The sequence below is a fragment of the Epinephelus lanceolatus genome, chromosome 12, assembly GCF_041903045.1.
Source record: "Epinephelus lanceolatus isolate andai-2023 chromosome 12, ASM4190304v1, whole genome shotgun sequence".
Taxonomy (NCBI): domain Eukaryota; kingdom Metazoa; phylum Chordata; class Actinopteri; order Perciformes; family Serranidae; genus Epinephelus; species Epinephelus lanceolatus.
In genome coordinates, this window is record NC_135745.1 from 9,413,767 (window position 1) to 9,440,155 (window position 26,389).

Genomic DNA, 26,389 nt, shown 5'->3' on the forward strand with positions numbered 1-26,389 from the left:
GTTTAGAGACAAATCCTAGTGCAGGGACAGACTAAACCATTTTGGCCCTTTAAGGGGTGAGAAGGGCCATTTTTATACGAAGTTTAGTCTTTCTTCGGTGGTGTGGTGGTTAGCACTGTTGCCTCACAGCAAGAGGGTTCCTGGTTCGATCCCGGGTGCAGTCCCAGGTCCCCGGTGCGGGAGCCCCCCTGTGCGGAGTTTGCATGTTCTCCCAGTGTCAGCATAGGTTTTCTCCAGGTACTCCGGCTTCCTCCCACATTCCAAAGACATGCAGGTTGACTCTACCCGAAGGTGTGAATGGTTGTCTTTCTCTATGTGTCAGCCCTGCGATGGTCTGGCGACCTGTCCAGGGTGTACCCTGCCTCTCGCCCAATGTCAGCTAGGATAGGCTCCAGCCTCCCCCCGCAACCCCCAAGAGGATAAGCGGTTAGAAAATGGATGGATGGAGAGATAATAAAATCAAAACTTTTTATTCAAGGCTTTTCAAGGTCCCCCCTCCCATTGGGGCCCCAGGTAATCAGGTTATTACACCCCTGAAAACGTGTAAAATCTTATTTTGAAATGTAAATTGTAACTATAGTGATCAAATAGAATAAAAGTGTGGTGGAGTAACTCCTGCATTTTTTCCCTGTTAACTGAGGGGGAGTAGAAGTATAGAGTTGAATATAATGAAAATACTCAAGTAAAGTGTAACGTTTCAGCTTTAGTTTGAAGATAAACACACACACACACACACACACACACACACACAGGCCTATACGAATGAGTAACAACACCAGGAAAGTATGTTGTCAAATCCAATCTAATGACATCATGTGTTATGGATTTCAGAGTAAAAACTTTTACATAATTTACATTTTACACAAATGGCTTACACAAACATATCCTATTTCTGATTATATTTTTTTTTTATGATTTATTAATTACTTTATTGATTGATTGATTAAAGACTCCTATAAACACTTGAGTAAATCTTTTAATTGTTCATTTGTTATTTAAGCAGAGTATCAATAAGAGGGTTACATGTCAGTCAGTCAATTAAATAGTATATCAGTCATTTAGTCATTAGTCATCGCATTAATGTCCTCAGTCACCAAATCAAAGTCTGCCAGTCATCTGATCACGTCACATTTTTCCTCTCTAACTCCCTCCTCCTGAACCTAATCCCCGTCATGTTGGCCACATGGATGCTTGATCAGCTTGCGAAGGCTTATAAAACCAATATTAACAACCCCCACACCGTTGCCACGTATAACCTTTTAAACCCACCTTGACCCCGCTATGCCACACAAAAGCTTCCTGCTGTTTGGCCCACTCCCTCTGGATTTTTCAGACTCTAAAAGATTTAACGCAAAGCACATCAGGGTACAACTGTGTCACATACCAGCATGCTACAGAAAGAATAACAACCAGGGCTTCTGTTCTGATTTGTGAGACATACTGTAGCCAACACTGGGGTATGAAAGAACATTTAAGACATCAGATATGATTTAACAAAAAACTGAACCACTAACCCATCAGCATTAACTACTGAACCACAGACTAACAATCTTAAGTTAGTCAATATGAAGGCTCAGTTATACTGAGAGGAAGACGGAAGAGAGTAAAAGTTCTGTCTTCTCAAACAGTTTTCCTTAAATCATGTGTTAACATGGGTGTAATCCCCACACACTGCACTATTTTCTTTACTGATACTCAGTGTTAACAGTTGCTCTTTGTGTTGTGGGCATTTACAGTTGAATACTTGCAGTTTGTTAGTTGACGGCATCTTGCGTAAAAGGTGCACTAATTGATATTTTCACAATAACAATAGATTAAATCACTGTACTGTATTTGAGGTTGCTTGTAGTCATAAAACCACAGAGAAATATCACCTGATTCTGCAGTTCCTCTCGGCTCTATAGAGCATTTTAGCATCTTTTAGCTCATTGTTTTGGTTTAACCACCTGCAACTTTTCTGCCTTGGTTCACAATCATCAACACTGTTCCCAGCAGCAACAGGCAGTTACACCTCTAAAACACTGGTCGGGGTTTCTATGACGCTGTTTTGTGTTTCGGTGAAATGAAGTTTGATTGATTCAACTAACACACCTAAAACATACATAAAACATGGCTTAATAGCAATTATTAAACAAAAGTATAAAAAACGGCTCCATTATAACTCACAAGGTTCACAGACAAAACAATTTTTCTTTTCCCAGACATGCATTCCCTTTATATACAGCATGCTTACATTATTAGCATAAGCATATACAGTAATATTATACACTGCAGAAATCAGCTTAGCCGCAACAGCATCAATAAAGGTAACATTACAAATCTCAGCTTAATTATAACTCACAAGGTTCACAGACAAAACAACTGTCCCATAGCCTACTAAACACGATCTCCCCACATATACAACATGCTGATCACATTAACATAAGCCTACGACATTTCCTGTGGCATTAATTTAGCCCAGTGGCTTGTGGACTTCTGAAGCCAGAATAAAATAGACACAAGCCTAAAAATACTATCCTGTGTGGGCTTTATTGTCTTCACAATTCATTGTTTCTTCTATGTGAATTAAAGTAAATACAAACTTTGTTTCCACTGAGGAAAATGGTTTTCAGTTTACAAAAATATACAGGAGATCTGTGCTCGTCAGGCTACAGTGTAGGGTGTGCATCTATGCAGAGTCAATGCCACAGGTGCGGCAAAATTCAGTGCAGAAATATACATCCCGCTTCACATGAGAGATGACATGTAGACATTGCTTCTTTTTAAAGGGTTACAAGTCTACAGGTTTGAAACTACTCATTAAACCGCTGTGGGAATCTAACCTCTCTAATCTGTAATACTAAATATGAAACATTTACAACTCACTCTAGAGCTAGAATTCTGTCAATGGGAGAGTGTGGCAAAGAAAACTATTATAATTTAATTGGCCCTCCTCTTCAACATCCATATTAACACTCACCACTCTTCCAGTGTTTTAGTGGTTTGTACTGGGCCTTGGCTTTGCCATCTCCAGCTGCGTTCTCCTCTGGACGTAACGTCCCGGGTTCTGCAGTGCCGTGGCCAAAGATTGACACTCCTGGGCTGGGTGTAGGAGCCAGCACAGACCCCTCTATCTGAGTGCTACCCTCTAGAGCTTTCTCTGTCACCCACTGTGTTGTCCCTGGGGTGTCAGAAAGGCCCAAGGAGGTGATGGATGGAGCAGTGATGGAGGGAGGAATGGAGGTAGGAGGAGATCTGGTGCTGGTTTTAGGGCTCAGCCACGCGAAACGCCACCACTGGGCTTGCACAGGAGAAGAGAAGAGGAAGAAGAGAGCAAGACAGAGGCGAAGGGCTCCCATCCTCTGACTATGTCTTGCATGTATGTACAAACACGCCGATCCTATTATCTGCAGCTACCAAAAACTACACATGCAGCAGACGTACAGGCAGGGCAATGCTAAGTCTCCAGCAATGAGAGGATGCACATGCAGGGTCCTGCAGTGTGTCAAAGTAAATCTCAGTAGTCCAGGAGTTCCAGTGGTGCAAGAAATATTCAAGTAACGAACTCTCAGCTTCTTCCTGTCCTCTCTGGTCCTCCTCCTTTCTTTTCTTCTCCTCTCGTCACGTCCTCCCTTTCTCCGTCCGTCTCTGTCTCTTGCTCTGTTTGTAACTCCCTGACATCTCTCTCTTTTTCCCACTTCTCCTCCTCCTCCCTCCCTGTGTAATTACCGACTCCCCCTCCTCTGGCACTTCACAACACTGCAGACTTGATTTTCTCTCCCTTTTTCTCTCAGACAGGCAGATTAGAGAGTTAGTTAGTTCACTACTCCCTCCTCCCCCTCCTCTTCCTCCTCCTCCTCCTCCTCCTTCTTTTCTCATCTGTGTGTGTGTGTGTGTGTGTGTGTGTGTTCTCTGGGTTGCACTTATGGTCTCCTTGTCCACCCCTCATGCCACATGTACAGCATGTCAAGTCTAATACACAGGCACACACCAATTAATGATGAGTTGCATCATTCACAATGCTGCTATTGGGTGTTTACTGCTAATACAGCAGAAATGTATAAAAGGAAAGCACCTCAAGTACATTAACTAAAGTCAAAAATAAAATGAAATACCATTTAAAACCTCAATGAGTCCTGAGAACACTGTGCAGGCAGGGAGATTACTTTATAAGGGCACCAGGGCAAAGAGTTTTCCCTCATTTCTCATGGGACTTATTACCTTTTCCAGCTACACAGTACTTTTAGAATAGTGTGGGAGAGAAATAATATTTAAGAAACTAAACTAAGAAAATAAGTTGTTTATTTGTATTAACCAAATGGCCATACAGTGCACAATAGGAGACTGGAGTTTAGAGATTGGAAGTGGAATTATGCTTACCATGTTCCATAAACAAGTGATTTACTGCTCTGTAATTTTACTATTAATATTAATTTTACCGATTGTAGGTTTAATCTTACCAAAAGGAGAAAAATGCATTGTTCTGAAATGTATTCATAAGCATGCACCGCCCTTTAATCTTTTGTTTTTCACATTTTTGTTAAAATCTTTGGTTATCTGTGATAGACTTGTACATAAGAGGATATGAAGGACACTATTTGTTCTTTTTTATGTATGTATTATGCATTCATGTTTAAACAGTTCTTAGAGAGATTTCAATCAGTGTGGCTATATGAATTCTTACTCCTCCTTTGTTTGACGCTGTTTCTAAGCCTCTAGCTTCCTCTTTCAGTTCGAAATCAAAGAGGCAACTCCTATCTGGGCCAAACCATTAAAGGGAGACTTCTGTTTTTTTTTTACATAGATTCTATTTTCCCATGTTTTTCAATCTAAGTGACTAATGGACACAACAATTTTTTAAACTAGTCCAGTATGTAGAGAGAGTGCTGCAGCCGCAGCAGCAGCAGTAAAACAGGCTGCAGTATAATCCCTATGGGCAACTGTGCACCAATAATCTATGACCACTCAAAGTGCTTGTTATTAAAAGTGTCTGACAACATTACGGAAAAGACCCTATGGAGAAAATAAATGTTTTTCCTTACTTTTCGCTGGTCTGTTTGTTATCTTATGTAATTATGTCTTGCTCTACAACAAGTGTGATTGCCGCTGCTGCTGCTGCTAAAAGATAATTTAAAAAAAAACTGATGGAAATGTAGGAGTTGGAGAGAGGAGTGCTGGGAAAAGGTTTATTGTGTTAGAGTACAAAAAGCCCATCTTAATTTTGTCTAAAAGATTTTCAGTGTCATGGCTGAATATTATGCTGATTTTGACAATGTAGAAAAGTCAGCAAGATTTCAGAGCGAGATTTCCTCTTCTTGGACAAGACTTGGTTACACACATTAACAAACAGATGAAATTAGCAAAGGGTAAGGAAGAATGTTTCATTTCTCTGTAAGGTATTTTCTGTACTGTTGTCAGACACTTATAATAACAATCTGAGCCTGTCAGTGGCTAAGACAAGCACTTTGAATAGATGTACATTGACAGTGCGCTATTGCCTGTAAACAATTACAATGCACCCTGTTTCGCCACTGCAGCTGCCACTGTCTCACTCAATACTGGACCAGTTTAAAAAACTGTTGTAACCAGTAGTCCCCCAGACACAAAAACATAGGAAAATAGGGTCCAGGTTAAAAAAAAATAAAAAAACTTTCTCACCCAAGACAAGTAACAACAGACCGTCCTGTTCACAAACTCACACAGGAGCCAGTCACTGTGCTCTTAACAAACTGTGATGACAACAACTGACAGCCACTGTAATTAGCTCTAAAATCAGTGTGACCATTGCTAAGCTGAGGTTTGATGATGTTCACCAATTATAAGGTTTAACTCTAAGAATTAGCTTAATGAAAGTCACCTGCCTAAAATTAAGATCAAAAACAAAAACTAAACACAAAAGGTTGAATGGAAGCATTTATAAAGTGTGGGCTTTCTTTCTGCTGCAGCTCACTGATCAGGCAGAGAGAGTTGAGAGGCCCCATATTGGTGATGACAAAGGGATGCCTGTTCTGTCATATTGTGGAGGAGGATGAAGGATGGAGTGCTGCTGAGGATAACTGGGTGGAGGTGTTTGTTCAGGCTGATGAGGGGCGTGGTCACACTAAGCACATTTTGATGTGATTCAATTATAATGCAGCTTGGTCCCTTCCTTACCTCCCACCCCCTACTTCCAACTCACCTGCTCACCACACCTATCTTTAAACTCTGACTGTCTGTGTGTCTGTGGACAGACTTTTGTCAATGCAATAACAACGCAACTGACCAAGGTGCAGTCTTGTCAATGTACTGACTAATGTGGTAATGCCCATTACAACAGGTTTCACCAGGACCACATTGTGCCATGGTGACACATACAGACTCACAAGGAAAACAATAGGCCTACCAGCCATTACGACATTTTTGCGGGTGATAATCAAAATCACTCTTAGGTGGGGAAATTGGAGCAGGTGAAGCTAAGGAGAAAAAAATGTGATGAGCCTTCTCTTGTCTTTGTATATATTCAGCAATAATCATAAAACCTAAACTCTGCTAACTGAGTTACACACTGGCACTGCAAGTATATATTCTCCTATATAATTCTGAAGAACCTGCTAGTCATTGCTAATGTCTGGACAGTTGTAGAGCTTATTACCAGTGTTTGCCTTTCCCTGATAGCATTCTCGGAACCCATTGGCTGTATTCAGCGTCTGACTTCCGGCAGATGGCGATACAGCCTCTGGGGGCAGACCCCCGATTTTTTGGCATTGCGGTTTGATTTGGTCAGAGGAGGCGAATTTCTGTTTCTGACTTCCGTTTATATATAAGTAAATATGCTGAACCATTGCAATGGATTCAGAGTTTGCAGTGACGCCAATTATGTTCCGCCTCGTTAGTTCACCACATGGACCGTTTAACCTGGCAACAACTGCAGCCGGCTCAAACGTGATTGGTCAATATCACAGGGACTACAAACAGCCTACAACCGGAAACCAGGGCTCTTCCGCTCTTCTTCCGGAGGCAAGATCTCCAGGGTTTGCCTACAGACTCTACATTCACTGAATGTAGAGTCTGTATATAGAGACTACCCTGATAGCAACCGAGATGAACAAGACCTCAGCCATTTAAAGATTGCAGCTTTATAGAAAAAGACTACACAAAATAATACATAAAAAATTTTGGGTAGATTTGTTATATCCATCACTACATAAAATGGATAACATTTATTTCTATTTAAAACTAAAGAGTTAATGTCACTCATTAAAGTAAAAATAGTACAGCCAATCCCACACAGCATCAAAAGTTCTTGACTTGCTGTTTCAAATCCCTAGTAACCACCACAGAGATGCAATCAGAGCATCACACAATGCACGTATAACACGCTATTCACACAGCGATTGACTCGGTCATTGGGTTGGTATTTTCCGAGAGTGTGCAAGAGGAAATCTGATTGGCTGTTGACAGAAAAAAAGATCAGCCATGGCCCAGTTTTCTCAGCTGAAAGCTTGTTGACTGAACACACATTGTTTGTGTTTTGCTTGTGTCTAAGCTCTGTGGAAAATTATCAGGACTTGTTGATTGGATTGTTCATAATCTCAATATATGCCCATCACAAATTAAGATAAATCTAAAAACGTGCATCCCATGATATCAGAGATGCTCATAACCCCTCACTCCATTGTTCTCTCCCTCACAGTAACTGCCTTACCTTGGGGGGAGTTGGTTGTGGGTACTATCTGGATAAATTTGATCACTCTCTGGGAGCAATGCTGGTGAGAACACACACTAACACAGGAACAGTTGTGGGTGGAAAAGGATAGGGTGGTCTCTAATGGACCAGATGATAGGTTTAAGATTTAGAGAGAGGGTGAGGGAGGCGACCCCCTAGGGGGAGAGGCTTGATTAGTCATGGATTACCCAAGGATAAAAGGGTGATGGAGTGGGGGTGAGGATGGGTTGGAATAGTTCAGGATCAGAGATTGGGGGCAACTTTGACACTGCATCACAGTGAGACCTGGGGCCTGTATCACGAAGCAGGATTAATGTCTTAGCGAGGTAACTTCAGGGTTAACCACTGGCCAATCAGCTGTTCGGAAAAAAATGACTCCGCTGACAGAAATGCAGCCCAGTCATGACGGGAAGTTTAATTCATTTGATTGATTTTGATTTGAAAGTTTATTTTGAACATTAAAAAAGAAAAGAAAGCAACAACAACAGACAATGAAAAGATTGTTCAAAAAGGAGTGGAAAGAAGTCAAAATTTCATCCCACCCCTTCATAAGAAAGAAACTGATCATTTGCGGACACTTAATATATTAGTGCCAACATTTTGTTTTGTTGGAGGAAATGATCCCTGTTAAAGATAATGGGCCTAACTGACAGCTTTGCTGCTGGAAATGTGGAAAGTAGCCTATCATGTCTACACTTCATGATGTTTGAGGGATTTTCCTTTTTGTTTTTTGAAGAGGGAGACTAGGTATATTTTTGCGCAGCTGTTAATTTCTAACACAGCTCAATATCAGGATGATTTTATTCAGACTATCAGTTTGGTGTTGATATGATTTAATTGTGACGTCAGCTTTAAGCTTTATTGTAGCATATATAACGTTAATTATAATACACGCAATTCATCTGCGCAGCATTGATTTCATGGGATTCAGGTACAGGTACTGTAGCTACTTGAACCAGTGATGAGTAATTTAACCTACACATCATTTTATTTGCTACCTTGTTTTGTCTTGATTTTTCCCTCTCTCCTCCTCTATTTCTTCTTTCCTCACCCGTTTTTTTTCCTTCTCTATCATGTGATTTCATTGATGTTTTGACAGGGGAATTTCTTTGATAAGCTTTTAGTGGCTTCTAACCTCTCCGGCACTTTTCTTTTTTTAATCTTGTAAATTTTATACTGTCTGTTTTTAACATTATGTGAAAATAATCTAAACTAAAAAAAACATTATTCATCCCGTTATGCGTTGCCACGCATGTTTCCTCCTCCTGCAGCTGTCACGGTGTTGGCCTTTTCTGTAATGTTGCTTTTCTCCTTCTCATATTTTAGTAGAATTAATCTCTGATCCTCACGAGAAATACTTTTTTCTCCCTCACATACGGCGCTCTGTGAGGACGCTCAGTGACGCTGCGCTTCTCTCATGATTGTGATTTGTCCGCTGCGTGCGCGTTCACAGCTCTTGATAGAGCAACACTGGGTTGAGTTACCGAGTTGATATCCAGCGTCGTGATACCGATTATCCTGATTGCCATTGTTAGGGTTAGTCAACCCAGGATAGGTCTGGGTAACCCAGGAAAGGTTGATCTCGCTTCGTGATACAGGCCCCTGGTATGTTATACCAACAGACACACACACACACACACACACACACACACACACACACACACACACACACACAGATAGATCATAGCCCTCCAATTTCCTACCAACCACTGACCCTGCTCTTGGACCTTTTATGGATTTTGAATCTATTTTGATTTTTGATCTGAGGGGGTCTATTCTGACTATAGGCTGATATGACAAGCTTGTGAGCACACAGTGTCCAGTTAAAACATCCAGCAGACATGAGACAATACTTGCATTCATTTTTTGTCAAGTGTTGGGCCACTTGATGATTGAAATTCCAATATTTATCCTCCTTTTATCTCTTTTTTGGTCTCCAACACCTTCTAAGAAGAATATCTGACTCTTTAACAGCTCAGTGCTTAACCATGCTCACCAGCTAGTTGCTAACTTTGTCTTTCTGCTGGGTAGGTCAGGCTGTTCTCATTCACTGTTCGTACACCTACGAAAAGCAATGCACTGTATTTTCATGTAACCCGCGTGATTGTGAGCCAGGAGGCTGTGACCATGGGACCTATGCACTGTAGGATGGGCCTGGAGGTGGACTCTCAGGAGTCGGCCCACAAATGGTTTGTAATGCAATACTGGCATGGCTTGTTGACTTGACATGAAAAATACTCATAGACTGTCCTCCATGGTAGGATGGGAGCAAACGAGAAAGTCAGGTCATGTAGTATAAAGAGCAACAAAGTCCACTTATGAAGGAGGTTCAGATGGTGGACAAGTCAAACTAACACAGGACTTTGACCCAGGAGCCAAGTACGCTTGTCCTGTGTGAAACCAAAAGTCAACATGAAGTTGTTTTAAGGTGTTTTATGTAACGTCATGCTGTCACATTTTGTCACAATAACAAGATAAAGTAAAAGTAAATCATTGCAAAACCTTGTAATGTTTAAAAAATATAAAACAATTGACTAGCAGTAATTAATTCATGAGTAGTGCTTTGGATGTTAGGCTATTGTTTCTAAGCAGTGGTAGAATGTATAGAAGGTCACAAAGTCATTACCTACTAAACAAGGACCAATGGCCATGTTCAAGGGTATGAATAAAATTAAAGGATATTAGTGATCATGAACACAGCCTCTATTTGGCATTATGGTGTAAACAAATAACAAAAACAAAGTGGCCACTTTCATGTTTAAAAGCTGATGAAAAGCTGCCACATTCTATGTGTGTTTTCAGACCCTCTTTTTTCTATACATGGTGACCCCGTTTAGGGCCTCTGGATTCCAGGAAGAGTAACCCCTTCACCCTTCACCTCTCTCTCACTTCCTGCTCTACCTAGCAACCGCCCCAACAATAAACTCTAATTGGTTTACTGTCACAGCCAATCGCACGGAGATCCCATGAATTTATTCACATAAATAACAATTTAAGTGGCTTCAGGAGACAGAGGGGAAACCACAGGACCAGCTGAAATGTGTCCATATGACATTATGTGTCAGACTACATTATATTTTAATCAGTTGTGTTATACTTCAGTTATGCTTTACATTATTATTGGGAAAAACCTCATACTGTCTGATGCAAAATCAGCACAACAGAGAAGACACAATTATCTGGACACATAAACACAGGGCAATAAAAGGAAAACCTGTACCAAAGCCTTACACTCTGGTACCACCTAGTGGTCATAAACAGTAATGCATGAAGACTTGAGTGGAGAATAGCTCAAACCAACCAGCCCATGGTTTAAACTGAGTCAGGATATGCACATCACATCACATAACATAGTTTTTTATTGTAAACATTGATATTGAATAAAATTTGTCTGAAATGATGCATCTGTGTCACATGGTGAAAAGGTTGTGCCACAGCTCAGCTAATTAAAAGTATAAATGGTTTGGTGTACAAACATATTTGTGTTTAAGAAGAATTAACACGAATTAGGCACTGTATGTGGAAAAAACAACAATGTAACAATGTAACAACAATGTAATAATGAGGATGAATGTATTTGTAATGACTAAAATGCAGAAATAAATCTTTGTACTATTGTACAATTAAACTATTGCACTATTAAACTGGACTTTCAACAGTATTACTTAGTTTGTAGGCTACAGCACAACAAAGTAGGAAATAACAATAACAAACACAATTAAAAAAGATGAAAATACCTATTAATGACTAAATAATGGTTGAGGCTGAAATGTTAAGTGAAAATGACCAAATCACAACAACCATGGAGAGCTGTGCGGTGCAGTGGAATTGTCCCTCAGTGTCCCCTTTAAGTCAAGACGGAGGGAGAAGATAAAAAAAAGGGGATTTATTCATCATGTATATTACCTAACTTTAGTGAGTCACAACATTCTGGGTACGGAGTTAATCTGCAGATGCTGCAGTTTAAAACGAGACTGAAATTTTCTATTGATGTCAGTGTTTGAGCCACAACAAAGGTCAGAATGTGTTCTGAAACCATGGATGTATAAAGAGAACTGGATACAGCTTTGAAGGTGGTTCTTGAAGCTAAAAAAAAGGGCTTGATTTCCATGGTATAATTACTCAACTCTTCTGCATCATGGGGCCCATAGAGCAAGCACACTAGAGACTTTGCTGGCTGAGGAGCTAATCTTAGCCCTCTGCTAGCTTGCATAGGGATAAAATTACTTAGCTGTGTGGCTGTTTAAGACTTTAGAAATGTGATGGAATGAAACAGATTCTGACTGCAGGGATTGTGTCTATGGAAAAAAGTCTTAATGGGCCTAATGGCATCATGTGATAGACCACAATGTAAAATTGGCCTCAGTGTTTGGTGCTGTTCCTGGGTGCTTGCCTGCAAGAGACTAGCTATGGCTTGTTGTTTTTAGCCAAGCTGATTTCCGGAGAACTTGCTGCCCTTACTGGCAAGTTAAGAGGGGTGAGGAGTCAGCAGTTAATGATGCCAGTTTAAAACAGTTAGTAAAACAGGTTTTTCAACAATTGTATATCACTGCAAGCATGAGAAGTCCTTGAGCATACAGTCATAAATGTGCACACAAAATAGGCTGATTGGTCCAGTAGTTTGCAAGATAAGCTGCAGACAGACAGATACACACATTCTTTTACGTCTATCTTTGTTAGGATCCTCTCTGACATAATGCATTCCCTAGCCCCTTACTCTAACCTTAAGCATCACACAACTAAATTCTACCAACCTGACCTAAACCTAATTCTAACCTGAACCAAAAAAAAATAGTCTTAACCCTCAAACAGGCCCTTTTAAAAGTGAGGACCGGCTAAAACGTCCTCACTTTGCAAAAATGTCCTCATCTTGTTGCTACAATATGTTTTTTGGTTCTTACTGTACAGCATGTACAAATACACACACACACACACACACACACACACACACACACATGAACAAGGGCATGGTCCCTGGTGACAATAAATTACAGCTTCACACCACATGCTGAGACTAAGTGCGCCTGACAACAAATTTTCAAAAGAGAAGAATAGTCAAAATATACAGATTAGTATATGGGTGGTAACAGTGGATGGATGGTGATAGTAGTATGAATGCAAATTTGACCGAACCTACCAAAAATAAGAAAAAAGAGAGCTCAAACTTAAACACACTGAAATTTCACTGCTTTGCATGAAAAAAAAATGGTTGCAACAAAATCCATGTTAAGTAATAGTATTACATAACACCCAGTTTAAATGAACACACTAAAACATGGGTAGGTACTCAAAAAGGTTGGAAATCACTGCCTAAATGAAATATTTCATTTGTTTAACATTGCCTGCAGAAGTTAGTCAAAAAGTGTATCTGCACCAAATTAAAAGGCTGATCTACAAGACTAAAACAAATAAACTGTGGGGGATAAAGAAATAATGGCTACTAGTCTCTACTACTACTACTCTACCTGCTGGTAGAATTTCTGTAACAGTCTGACTAGCTGTCCAATTCAAAGCTATCACATAAGAGTGAGCTCACTTCTGTTTTTGTGTGTTTGCAAGTCCTACGTGTGCCTTTGAGTGTACGAGTTGGTCCACTCTGCCAATTAGAGCGAAAGAGGTTTTGGCTCAGTGGCCAGTGTTTTGGTGCCAGAACAATACAAGAACTCATTTATTGGGCACTACAGATGCTAACAATGTTGTTTTAAGTTTTAGCTTTTAATGACTAATTAATTCATTTAGCTAAATTTATGCATTTGCCTAAGTCTTTAGATATTTTACTGATTCTGTCAAACAAGCACGGGATCATCTGTGCCACTCAAAGGGGCTTTTGTGTTGTTTTTCTTTTGTGTATGTGTGTGACTGTGAAGTGTATATTTTACCATTCCCCAGTAGGTTTGATTGACACGTACTCTTAACCAACCCCAAAGCAGAAATGAGGGTGGGTGGGCTGTCGAGGTCAACAGAGAGGAGCTGTTCTCAGGTAACGGTATTCCACACATTTTCAGACACTCACACACACTATAGCCACTAGGAAAGTGGTCAATGAAGCCTGTGTTGTAAAGCTGTTTTTCTCATGCACTTCCCCCTCCCTCCTTTCCTCCCCTCCTCTTCCACTCCTCCTACGATGTGTTTTTATTTCATATTTCTAGGCCATGTTCACTCAGGAAATGTTGGGCGTGGATTTATAAACTCTTATTAGAAGGAACAGCCAAGAAAGGCTGTTCAGACACTGAAAACCAAACTACCATCATGTAGACTGGTGAGTCATGATCCACATTTAGTCTACTTCTGCTAATAAAGCCACTGATACGCACCAATAACATGACTGTTTAGCCAGTACCTCTGCCAAAACCAGAATAAACTAATTTATTCATAATAGAGGTGGCTGCTTTCTTAACCAAACTGCTTCAGGAAGGTACTAAAAATGTGTGGCTGTGATCTGGGTGTGATCAAGTTAGATAGATATCAGGAAAATAAAGCCCCAAGTTTAAATTTCTGAACTTGCCCAATAACAGAAAGAACAATCTGAGAAAATCTGTGGTAAGCATGGGTGTAGTGGATGGCGTAGCAACTTAACTCAACTTTTCTCCCTTTTTTTCCCCACTAACGTAAATTATTCATTCATAACTTATAGGAAAAACTAACAAAGTATCATACATTTTTGTATTTACATAAAAAACAAAAACAAAAAAATGCACATTAACTGTCTTAGAAATGTATATCTGGTGTTAGTTTGTTAAATGTAATCACATAAAAGTCTGATTTGTCAAATGGAGATCTTAGTTTCCCCCAACTTGTAATTTACATCTACATCACTGAGGGGCAGCAGCACTTTCTAGCTGTGCTCTCTGCACACAGTTAAGGTTCAGTGGTGATTGCATGAGTGGGACAGGACCTGTCTCTCTGATTGAATCCCCTTTGTGTCCAGGACGGCAGGTGGGAGACAGAAAAATTCCTGGAATGTCAGAGATGATGTTAGATGGGCACACACACACACACACACACACACACACACACGGTCACACACTCTTTTAACCTCTAGCTCAACCTCCAACCTCTGCGAAGACAAAGGGACTACCTGCAGGCAAAGGGGCGGTGTGGCCTGAATGTGAATTACAATCTATCAGTCCTCATCAGTTCTCTGCTTACGAAGTACAAACAACCAATCATTAGGGCCAAAACATAACAGTCTGTGTGAATTTAATGAATGGAGCCACTAAAGCCTGACTGTAGAAATATCTGACTAAGAATTTCTCCTGTCACACCTTTTGTTGTCATGAGTAGTAGAATCCAGCCCAGTTGCCAGTAGAAAATGTATGTTTCTGCAAATCACATGTATGTTACATTTGTGTGTTTCATACGTATCATGTCAGCATTTCTTATGTGATGTAATTTTGATTTCATGTAAGATAGATAAATTGGTATTACAAGGAGGAGGTGGTGATGACATGACTATAATAGGCAGGAGGAAGGGCAAAGGTTTTTTTTACAACATAGACGTGGATGCTCATTGGGATGAGGAAATCAACTCTACCAGTCTGTAAACTACTCCCCTGCTGACTTCTATCTACCTAGCTGCTAGCTAGCCAGGTCACGGTTTTAAATGTAAACATCAGCAAACATCAAGGACAAGATGGAAAAGAAATGGGCACCAGCCAAACTAGAATCCTGCCAGTCATTGTACAGGTGGATTACCTGCGTGCCACATTAGTTTCCAATGGCGTATCAGGAACTGTAATATCCTTTGATTCACTGAAACGTGACTAAATCTTGGAACAACCAATACATACATACAACCAATGCAACAGAGCAGAGGACTCTGGCAAGAGAGAAGGAGGAGCGTGCTTTACGGTGGCGAAGTGCAGAAAAAGATGCAAATATAGTGACGCGAATTGCCAAACAAGAATGAATCTGGGGTTGGCTTTTCATTTCACTTTCACAGGCGAGCGTGTTTACAAACAGTAGCTGACAGTCCGCCACAGTATACCTTTCACAGTGTTGTCACAACATAAAATTAAAGCTTGAAACATAAAGAAAATAACTGACAAATTGAATATATTAAATGCACAACTGTTTGCAGAAACATACTTTGCTAACATTTATTCTGATGATTTAGGTTGTAATGACTGGCAGAAACATCAGTAGGAGCAATGTTAACCATCATCATTATATCCCTGTCATCTTTGTGATCATTATTAGGAATAGTGGCCCTAGTATATAATCTTTAAGTATACTTATTAAAGGCTTTTTGTGACCAATGCATCTTTAGCATGGGAACAGGGGGGAGGATGGGCAGAGGAAGGGAGGGACAGGAGATGAGAAAAGAAGTAGACAGGGGCTTCTTTAGAACAGAGGACAAGAAGAGAAAAGAAAACAGGAGAGAAAATTGGGAGTCAGAGAGGTTATCGGAAGGAGAGTCTGACCCCGGGGTAGGATTAACCCAATGAGTGACCTGCCCACACACACCCAAACACAGAGACACACACACACACACAGAAAAAGTAGCCAGAGACATGGATGCTAAACTTCGATATTGCATACATGATCTCTCTCTGGATAAGATCTGGTCTTGTGAATCTGTGAATGTGTTCCACTGTCAGTCAGAGCTCCCATTCAAAGCCAGTAGAGTAGCAGAACTTAGATTGCATCGTGCTGAATGACAAGTCATGTTATACTGTGCACTGGCTTGATCCTATCAAATAAACAAATTAAAAACCAGGCCTGGGCTGACTGACAGCAGACAGCCATCAGCCTCTGCCACAGAGGCCATGTACACATCCTCTTGTAAAACATGCTGTACTGGTAGGGAAGCACTTGGAGCAATTCGAGCTGTCATTCAAAAACATGTCAGGAATCTGAGAGGAAAGTGCCGCTAATCAGCTCCCCTGTGTATCTTAACTCTTAAATCAATTTCAGACCTGTGCACTTTTAATGAAAGCCTGCATAACTAACATTAGCATAGTTTTGGATAATGACTGACATCCAGCCAATTACATTAGAGAAGTCATGGGGCCAAATAAGCCTCAGATAGAAACACAGCTGATGAGACAAGTCGGGAATGTGGTTTTAGGTAAATTCAGCTTCATTATCTGAACAGATTCTTTTAACAGATGATCTAAATGTTACTGAATAAACAGACTGTGCATGAAGGAGATGACTTAAGATGTTTAAAGGACCTGTGCTGTCAACTACCCTGCTGTAGTGTCCTTCAGCAAGAATCTCCGGGTTGTGACCTCTGACCTTCCTGTGGAAGGCGGTTCTCCAAAGGCATCATTGTGCATGCACAGTGCCATGTTACACTACTATAAACTACCATATTATTGAATCAAGTTCATAGATTAGCTCCTAAATTAAGAGTTGCTCAAAGTGACAGAACCCAGAGAGAGTTATCCCCTTAACTCTACAACACATGTTTGCATTATTCAGCTCAGAGTCTTGATTTTAAGGCCTGACACTTTGGGCTCTAGTTTCGCAGACTGGGCGAGGCGGGGGCGCAGCGCACCTGCGCTTCGCCAACTGGGTGTGCCCAGGCGGATTTTGCAAATTTGGCACGCCTGGCGCAGCCACTCCTCTTTCCCACCTCCGTCCCTCCTACCTGCGCAAGTCGGAAAGAGGGAGGAGAGAAGGCGTGGAGTGGGTTTTACACACATCACACCAATCAAATGAGCCCCTCTCCTTGCCCTTAAATGCGCCGCGCGAAGGCGTAATGAGAGTTTACTCAATTCGCCATGGCAGAAGAGAGCAGCAGCGTCAGACGGCCAAACTTCTCCCAGGAGGAAACTGATGTTTTGGTCCGGGAGGTCCAAGCTCGCAGTGTCCGAATATACGGAACTGCGAGCAGACCTCCACGGGCTGATGATGCAAAGGTTGCCTAGGAGGAGGTCACCACAATTGTAAATCAATGTTGCGTTTCTCTCGTGTGCGCGCTCTCTCTTTCTCTCTCGCAGTCTCACTCTGTTTCTTTTTTTTTTGACTTTTCTAAGATGACAGATGCTGAATATATACTCCCTATCTGATGCTGTGGCTGTTTGTGGTTGGCTGAGAGGGATGTGAACTCATTAGTTTGCAGCTGTGTTAATCAAATCAGGTTGGGTTTCCATTACGCGTGCCAAACGTGCCAAACGGTGCCAGTCCCCTTTAAATCTGATATCAGATGTGATGGGACAGTCGATATAGAGATACATTTATGTGCTGATTGCAGATAGTTGCATTGAATAGTGTTTTTTTGGGTATTTATTGCATTATTAATGTGCCTGATATTCTGGAAACCTGCCTGTGAGGTTTTGGTGACGTGAGCGCACTGTCTGCCGGTCAGCCAAACTTCGGCTTACACCGGGTGCGCTCCGCCTGCGCTGACAGTAGACCTGGTTTCAGCTGGCGAGCTTTTAGCGCACCTTCGGCGAAGAATTTTGGCATGAAACTGTCACTGCGCCAAGCTGCATCTGTCAACACCTCCCCCTGCTGCGCTGCCACACCCATCTCAGTGCAACTCGGTCTGTCAAACTACCAAACTGAGCGCGCCTCGGGTTGCGCTGCTCGAAACTAGCTCTGCGCGGGGTTCGCCACCCTGCGCCACCCTGTGCTGCGTCGGGAAACTAGAGCCCTTAATCTTGTTTTTGGCTGATGCACTGTAAGCATCCATTTTCAGCAAAAAGCTCTGATAAAGCATGCACAGCAGACTTACAAAGTTAGCAACTAGATGGTGGGCACCGTGGAGTATTTTAGCAGTGTAAGAGCCAGATATTTCATCTCAGATAAAGGGGGAGTAGTAGGTAGGGTTGTAATATTATGTGTGTACAGCTCCATTCCCCACGGCAGTGGCCAAAAAAAAAACTCAACTGACATTGCTTTAAACCATGACAACGTAACTTTAGCTGACTAGTGGCAACAATGTGGCCACCAGTGACAATCATGGGATCATCATGAACACTAAACCACAGTGTAGCCTGCAAGTAGCACACGTGTAGAAGAGTCATGAAGTCAGCAAACTGCACCATTATTTATCTTGGTTAAGGCTATAGTAGCAAAACATACCAGTGAATTAAAGTGATCAACTGATCCTTTTGCTGTTCATGGATTTAAATTTATATTTTTATAAGTGAAGATTTTGTTAACATTTTTCAAAAGTTACATAATCTCTGGCTGTAACCCACTTTAATCATGTTTTAACTTTTTCTAAATGAAACAGCCATTTTTTGAATAAAGGCTTTCTATACATTTAAAGAAGAGTGCCTTGGATTTTCCTGTTTTTTTTTTAAATAATCTCTCCCTCCTTTTTTTTCTCGCTGTGACTCAGGGGCAACGCAAAAGGATAACAAAATGTCACTATATAAAGTTATTATGGTGAGAGTGTTGACTACCACTTACTGAGGTGGTCTGGGAAGCATTTGTCCACATATCTTTTGTAGCATGAATGCTAACACGTCCTGATGTGTCCTCTGTAAGACCTACATTATCAATGCAGGACATGGTGGTTGTTTTGGTGACTCTGGTTACTGCTCTATAACTTGCCAATTTTACAATGAGTTGTACAAAGCGTTGCACAACTGTCCATCCTGTGGAAGGAGACGTACTAACACAACCGCTAGCATGACTAGCGAGCATGCTAACATTAGTGTGGCAGTTCATGAGGCCATAAAACCACAACAAGAAGTTATACGCTAAAACGCTAAAACTCTCCACAGAGCTGAGAGCAAATACAGAGTTGGGTGCTAATTTTCTGTGGGTTTCTTACTACAAGCATCACTTTACACATTACATGATGCCATTTAATCTATCAATGCAGCTTTAAAGTTCAATTTAAATATCATGAAAGTAAGCTGCCAACTGTGAGGATCTGGTGGTCTGGTAGCTGTTAGACATGCAAAAGACAAATGTCTAATTTTACTCGTGAAGTTAAGTTAAATTAGGCGTATGATAAGAAGCATGTGATTGTAGCATTGACTCTGCAACATGAGAGCTGACCCCTTAATAACCCTCCACACGTTGTTACGGCAATAACCATTCGACTTGGTTAACACTACAGATGAACTTCTGACTTTAAACACAAACATGCACACACACACACACACACACACACACACACACACACACACACAAGTTCACTCAATGCCACACTGTAAGGCCTACAACATATTTGAGATAAAAGAATGCATTGTTTGGAGTTGTTAGTTGGTCAGAGGTGGACATCTGCAGAGGGACAGTTTCCATTACATCGTGTCCTGGCTTTCACCCCATCCTGCCCCGCCCAACCCCCTGCCATCCTCCTACTTCATCCCCTGATATACACAATCACAGAGACAGAAAGAAAGAGGTCATCCAGTGTGCAGCTCAGCAATGTTTTTTTTCCTCCCAAGAAAAGTGCCTGCTGAGATGCAGCTGGACAAGGAGGGACAGTGCAATGGTCTAGACAGGCAGGTACACTGAAATGATGTCAGTGGTAAAATATGGTGCCCAGTGACATCTCTAACCCCATGTTATTGTCATTTGTTTGTTTTGCCACTTCATAAACAGTCTTCAGCTTTCAAATCACTGATTATATTTTCAAGACCTTATTTTGCTTCAAACCTCTGAGAACTATTTACTTTTATCAACCTTTTATGTAATAAATTGCTACTACGTTAAATGTGAGAATACTATAATTGCCAGAGGTGGGACCAAGTGGTTTGGCAAGTCACAAGTCCGTCACAAGTTGTTGCACTCAAGTCCCAAGTCAAGTCACAAGTCCTAAACTTTGAGTTTCGAGTCCTACACAAGTCATAATGCGCTCTTCACAAAATCTAATGCCATTTTATCAAAACAGTAACAATTTATTTAGTTCACAAAAATCATGAATGCTTTTTACAGTTTGTATTTATTTGTTAAAACAAGTATGTTAAAATGTTACTTAGCTGTTAAACTTACATTAGCTAAGCATTATCTTGCTATGTTAATATTAGCCTCAACTTACCGTTCTTTGGTGTAAATTGTTTTGTCTTCATTTGTAATCTTTGACCTGCACATTTTTCATACTGCAGTTTGTTTTTTGTTGACCACTGCATAGTTTTTGTATGCAGACAAAATTATATTTGGTATAATTCTTTCCAACTGGTGCTCAGAAATGTAATGTTACTTTGTCATGGTTCTCTTGTATTACTGTACTCTCTGTGTAGAGTAATACTTATGACACTACTTTTTCGTTACTTTCACCAAAATGAGCTCAGAAGAACTGATGTTGATTGATGAGGATCATGTTGTTTAACAGCAGGTAATCAAAAAACAGAAGCTTCAGTTTATTTCAGTTCATTTCAAATCCAGTGCTGCACAGGTCTGACCCATTCATGCATTCACATACAGTGATTACCACTTTGTATTACAATGAAAAAAATGATAAAGAGTGATAAAATAGCCTAGGCCTTTTAAAATAAATGAATAGCCTTGGACACAGGGAGGGTCAGGTAGAGGATCAAAGTCTGATAATTATGAGATATAAATGAGTATTTGTGTGAGCCTATGACATGAAACACATTGAACAAATATTGAGGTTAGCGTAACAAACCGACTGGCCTGTCAGTCAGTTACTATTAAAAGTGCAAATTAAAACACTGGAGCTGGAAGACCCACCTGCCAGTTCCCAATAAACTGAGCAGCTACAGCAGCACCAGAGAGAGAGAGTTATGCATAAGAACGGGACTGTGTGCTGATGTTGCTCTGCAGTTGTAGGGGACGAGTATGGAAACATATCCAACATATACTAACATCACCCAGGCCAGATGTGCTGATCACTGGGACGAGGAAAAAAACAAACCGGAGGCCAACTTCTTATCCCAGCTGCTTTCAGGCAGCCTTAAGACCCAAAAGCAGAATGGGACACGTTGTACGTTGTTATATTAATGGAAACACACTGAACATGACAATGTACAGTAGCCTACAGCATGACGCAGATGTGTTGAGCACCGGCACCCTTCTATGATGCAGTCTGTGGTGACATAATAACGCACAATATGCATTGGATGTTTTTTTATGGTGGCACTGGCGGAAGTGGAGCAGTTTGGATGAATGAAAAATGAAAACCATCAACAGTTTATTTTGGGTGGTAACGCTCTATGTGACACTGTAAATGTAATAATATTATCCGAAATTCTGTTGGTAATGTGTTTTATTGCTTCATTACTGCTAAAACGTAATATTTTACTGTAACACATTACCTTTGTAATAAACGTTACTTTTGTGACTGGTATTAAAGTCCGAGATTAGTTGCAAGTCTTTTTTATATATTTATTTTTTTTATTTTCATCAAATCTTGATTTCCACATCTTTGATAATTGCCATAAACAAACTAGAGACTGGCAGGTTTTACCAGCTTTAACAAATGTGTTATATATGACAACACAATAGATTTATTACATCATGGCATATTCTATTCAAAATTGACTATAACAGTATTCTTGATATTATATCATAGTCAGAATATTACAGTTTAATCACATCTTTTGTAGAACCGAGGGACAGTTCTGATGTTCAAGAACTTAGGCTGATTTAATTAAGGTAGATAAAAACTAGTACTGTGTCAGAGCAAAGTTGCATTCTCACAATTTAAGAAACATTTTCCAGGAATGAAGAAAAGTTTCTACCAGTACTGTAAACTCTATTACATACAGTGTCCTCAAACAAGCTTACTGTAATAAGTGGCCAAGCCAGTCAATCAATTTCTCCAAATATGTGGTATCATAGATACAAGTTGCTGGACTATTTACATCCGCTTATGTCCTGATTATGCATGCATGTGAAACTGTGTGTGTGTGTGTGTGTGTGTGTGTGCATGTGTGCGTGTGTGTGTGTGTGTGTGCATGTGGGGTGTTGGTGGTGTTTGCTCAGCTGCAAGTGTCGTTCTCAGAGCAAACAACCTCTTAGAGCTTCTCGCATCGGCTCATCTCCTCCTCCAATACGAATGTTAATGAAACACATGGGAGGCACAGTAATGGGGAATTCTTTCACACATTCGATGTGAGCTGTCTGGAATGAAAGACAACCTTCATAGAATTGTGACAGGAAAATGTTATCTCATGTTCGCTCCACTGTCCCTCTGGCAGAGTACCATCTATTGACATGCACCCACTGAGGTCGCACCACAAAATTCACTATTGTTTGGAACTGGAGACGTAATATGCTCTGCAGTCTGGTATTTTTCCATTTGTGTCTCTGTTTGTGTATCTGTTGAGTACAGGCGCAGTACAACTCCTAAGAGGACCTGGGACATTTGTTTTATAGTGATGTTATCAGCATATTATGTCCTCTATTAGTCAGGTTAGTATCTACAATAACTGCCTCACCTTATATGCTTCCACCAACCAGTCAAGTTGCAGTTTATATCCATGTCTGTCCAGATGTATATAATATATGTAGAAAAGTCATTGAGGGAATTTAATAAAAGGCGAAACATGAATGCTTCACACACATCTTCAACCTGGCAGTACAGAAGATCTATACCAGGGGTAGGCAACCTGTGGCTCCGGAGCCACATGTGGCTCTTTAGCCCCAGTCCAGTGGCTCCTTGAGCCTTTGAGAAAAGAGTTCTATGGAAATTCATTCTATGAATCCAAATGTTGATGAACCTCGATAGCAGTGTCTGGTTAGCTATGGATGCCAAATCCAAAAAAGTAAAGGACAGATTTGTTTGCTCTCACTGCCAGCTCTGCAAAATTTAAGTACCAAATAATCATAAATAGTGCCCTGCACAGTGGCCACCTTGTGGTAAAACATATTAACAAATGCTTATTTAGACCATAAGTATACGCTAATTTAGACTTAATAGGCTATTTACCTTGATTATAAGGCTCAAACATGTTTTGCGGCTCCACACAGATTTTTTAAAATTATTCTTGGTCAAAAATGGCTCTTTTAATGGCAAAGGTTGCAGACCCCTGATCTATACTGTCAGCACAGTTTCAAGGTGGGCTTCGAATATTACTGTCGTCTTCTGTTCTTGAGTTACGGCGTCGAATAATGGCCAGAAAAGTGTTTTTTCACATGATGTCACGCGGAGGTTGACCTTTGACCTTTTTGATAGAGAATGTCATCATTTCATTATTTTATCCTATTAGACATTTATGTGATCTCTTGTCATAATTTGCATATGAATTCTTGAGTTATGGCCCAAAATGTGTTTTGTGCTGTCACAGTGACCTTGACCTTTGACCACCAATATCTAACCAGTTCATCCTTGAGTCCAAGAGGATGTTTGGGCCAAATTTTAAGAAACTCTGTCCCACATTTATGAGAATGGGACAGATGTGAAGTCTCAGTGACCTTGACCTTTGACCACCAATATCTAACCATATCATCTTTAAGTTTAAGTGGATATTTGTGCCAAATTTGAAGAAACTCCCTCATCCTGAGACATCGTGTTCATGATAATGGGATATACAGTTGTATGTATGCAATTTCGGAAAGTCTGGAAACATCATGCCTTCAGCCATGGCTGTCTTTGTCGTAGCTGTTTTAGTAACTTTCTTAAGCTTCAGACTTGAGCCTCATTGAGCTGAGAGCGGCCTCTTCCATGGACATTTTTAAAAAGCAGTTAAAAACACATCTGTTTAGGCATGCGTTCCATTAATTGTCCATTGTATCATCTCTGTATTTCGCTGCACTTTACTTTTTATTTGTTTTGTGTATTTTGCATTGTTTCTGTTATTGTATTTTTTGTATTTTATCTTGTGAAGCACTTTGTGAGTCCTCTCTGTGAGAAGTGCTATATAAATAAATTTACTTACTTACTTACTTACTTACTTGTCCCACCCTGTGAGGACTTCTTTATGAATGATCTATGATACAGATGCAGAGGAAGTATTTTATCATATCCAATAACACATTTCTACAAAGGTACAGATGTGAGATGAGTCTGAATATGTCCAGAGGAAGAAGTTGTTTGCAGTCTCTGAATTCAAGTCTTTGCATTTATCAACAATGCCATGTAAAACTGCCTTGACATCATCTTCAACGTGATGTAGCATGAGTTGCTCTATCCATCCGGATCCTTTCAGTGGCAACCAAACAGAGGAATGTCTGCACTTTATCACCACAGTTTTGTGGTCTGCCTTTTTGTTAAATAAAAAAATTGCAGTTGCTATTGACAGTAGCTTGGCTAAACAATGGTGGGTTTATGCAGATGTCTTGTGTTGCACTAGTCATGGTTCTCTCTGACTAACTATTGTTTTAACTCCACCTTCTAATAATCGCTCAGCTCACTTGGGACCTTGACCAAGGTAGCACCAAAAAAAGTGGCACATACCAGGTACCATCCAGAACTATCACTAATTGAAATCCAAAAAAGATTGGGAGTCAAGCTGAATAGAGCTGCGCTGTACTGTGCATTACCTGTAGGATTTTAAGTGTTGAAAATAATTGATTTTAAGCATGTGTAAAAAGCTTCAGCCTCACTTTCAGTGTGACATGTAAAAGATTTTAAAAGTTAGACCAACATCTTTCTAACAACACATTTTTCACAGGCACAGAGAGCTGAGTTGCCTGAGATATGTTGTCACTGGTTGGGAGCACCAAATTGGAGACTAAAGAGCTGGTGCTCAGCAGCACATCCACACAGCCTCAGGGAGGGAAGTGAAGGAGAGAGGGATTTGAGCTGGGGTTTCCAATCCAAAGGTAAATAAGAAAATGGCAGCAGAATATTGTAACACAACCTGTGGTCAGCCTCTATCAAAATATATCAGCATTGGAGAAAGGAAAAGAAAGGTTTGTGGGAAATGGTGATACAGTAACCATGTTTGATAAATCATGATGGAGTACACTGCAAAAATTATAATTAGTAATAGTAATAGTAATTCAGTGGTGCAGTGCAGTTGTTTCACTTCCATTTAAATTTCTATTTAAAGGTTCACTGTAGAGTCTTTTGCCTCCAGTACCATTATGGAGCAGTTGTTTTGTGATTGGGTCCTGTTCATGTATGTGGGAATGAATATGGAGTGTTGGTGTGTTTTCCATAAAACTCCACATGGATAACGGGGCAAAGGTATTTTACAATGATGTTAGTAGTTTAGTCTTTGAACAGACAGATTCATCCTTAAAGGTAGAGAGTGTTGGTGAGTGTACATTTGTGTAGTTGGCCTACTCTCCATCTGCCAACAGCAAAGGGACCATAATTTCAGTAGCCACAGACTCAGACCCAAATATGCAAAAGCATACCTGGGCATAAACACACAGAGAAACAGTGTACTTTCAGCCTTTTCCTTCACACCAGTTACTGAGAGTTACCTCAAAATGAGAAACAGTACAGTTCTCTTGTCACATTGTGAGTGAAGAAACCAGCATTGCAAACTTCCATCACACAGATTAAGGCCGCTGTTAAAAATTATGTTTAATTCAGGACCTGGCCCTGTTCATGTCAATGTTTAAAGGAACATTGTGTGAGATTTAGTGGCATCTGGCAGTGAGGATTGCAGACGGCAACCAGCTGAAACTTCTCCCATGTGCTTAGTGTGAACTTCTGGTTAGAATTCCTGCAGTGTTTGTTGTTAAGGAAGTTTTTACCCCGAGGCTATTAAAACTGGTAAAAACACTGAATAAATTTACTGACTAATTTTATATCTGATTCATTGGTTTGAGCAGTTGATTTAAAAAAAAATAAAGAAACATGCTCTATTTTCAGCTTCTAAAATGTGAATGTTTCCTGATTTCTTATCTCCTCCATGACAGTAAACTAAATATCTTTGG

At 40.4% G+C, this 26,389-nt stretch overlaps 1 protein-coding gene across 5 annotated transcripts in view; it reads right to left on the reverse strand.

Annotated features, from left to right (window-relative positions):
• The window catches only part of col15a1b (collagen, type XV, alpha 1b), a 71,862-nt gene that overhangs the window by 39,518 nt on the left and 5,955 nt on the right, over positions 1–26,389 (reverse strand). For 4 of the 5 annotated variants that reach the window (XM_033651274.2, XM_078172931.1, XM_078172932.1 and 1 more), the window contains exon 1: positions 2,960–3,715. The exons of the other annotated variant lie outside the window; for it this stretch is intronic. In XM_033651274.2, the coding sequence (XP_033507165.2) occupies positions 2,960–3,338 (379 nt within the window). In that variant the 5' untranslated portion in view covers positions 3,339–3,715. Of the gene's footprint in view, positions 1–2,959; positions 3,716–26,389 lie in introns of those variants that run through there. 5 annotated transcript variants of the gene reach the window in all.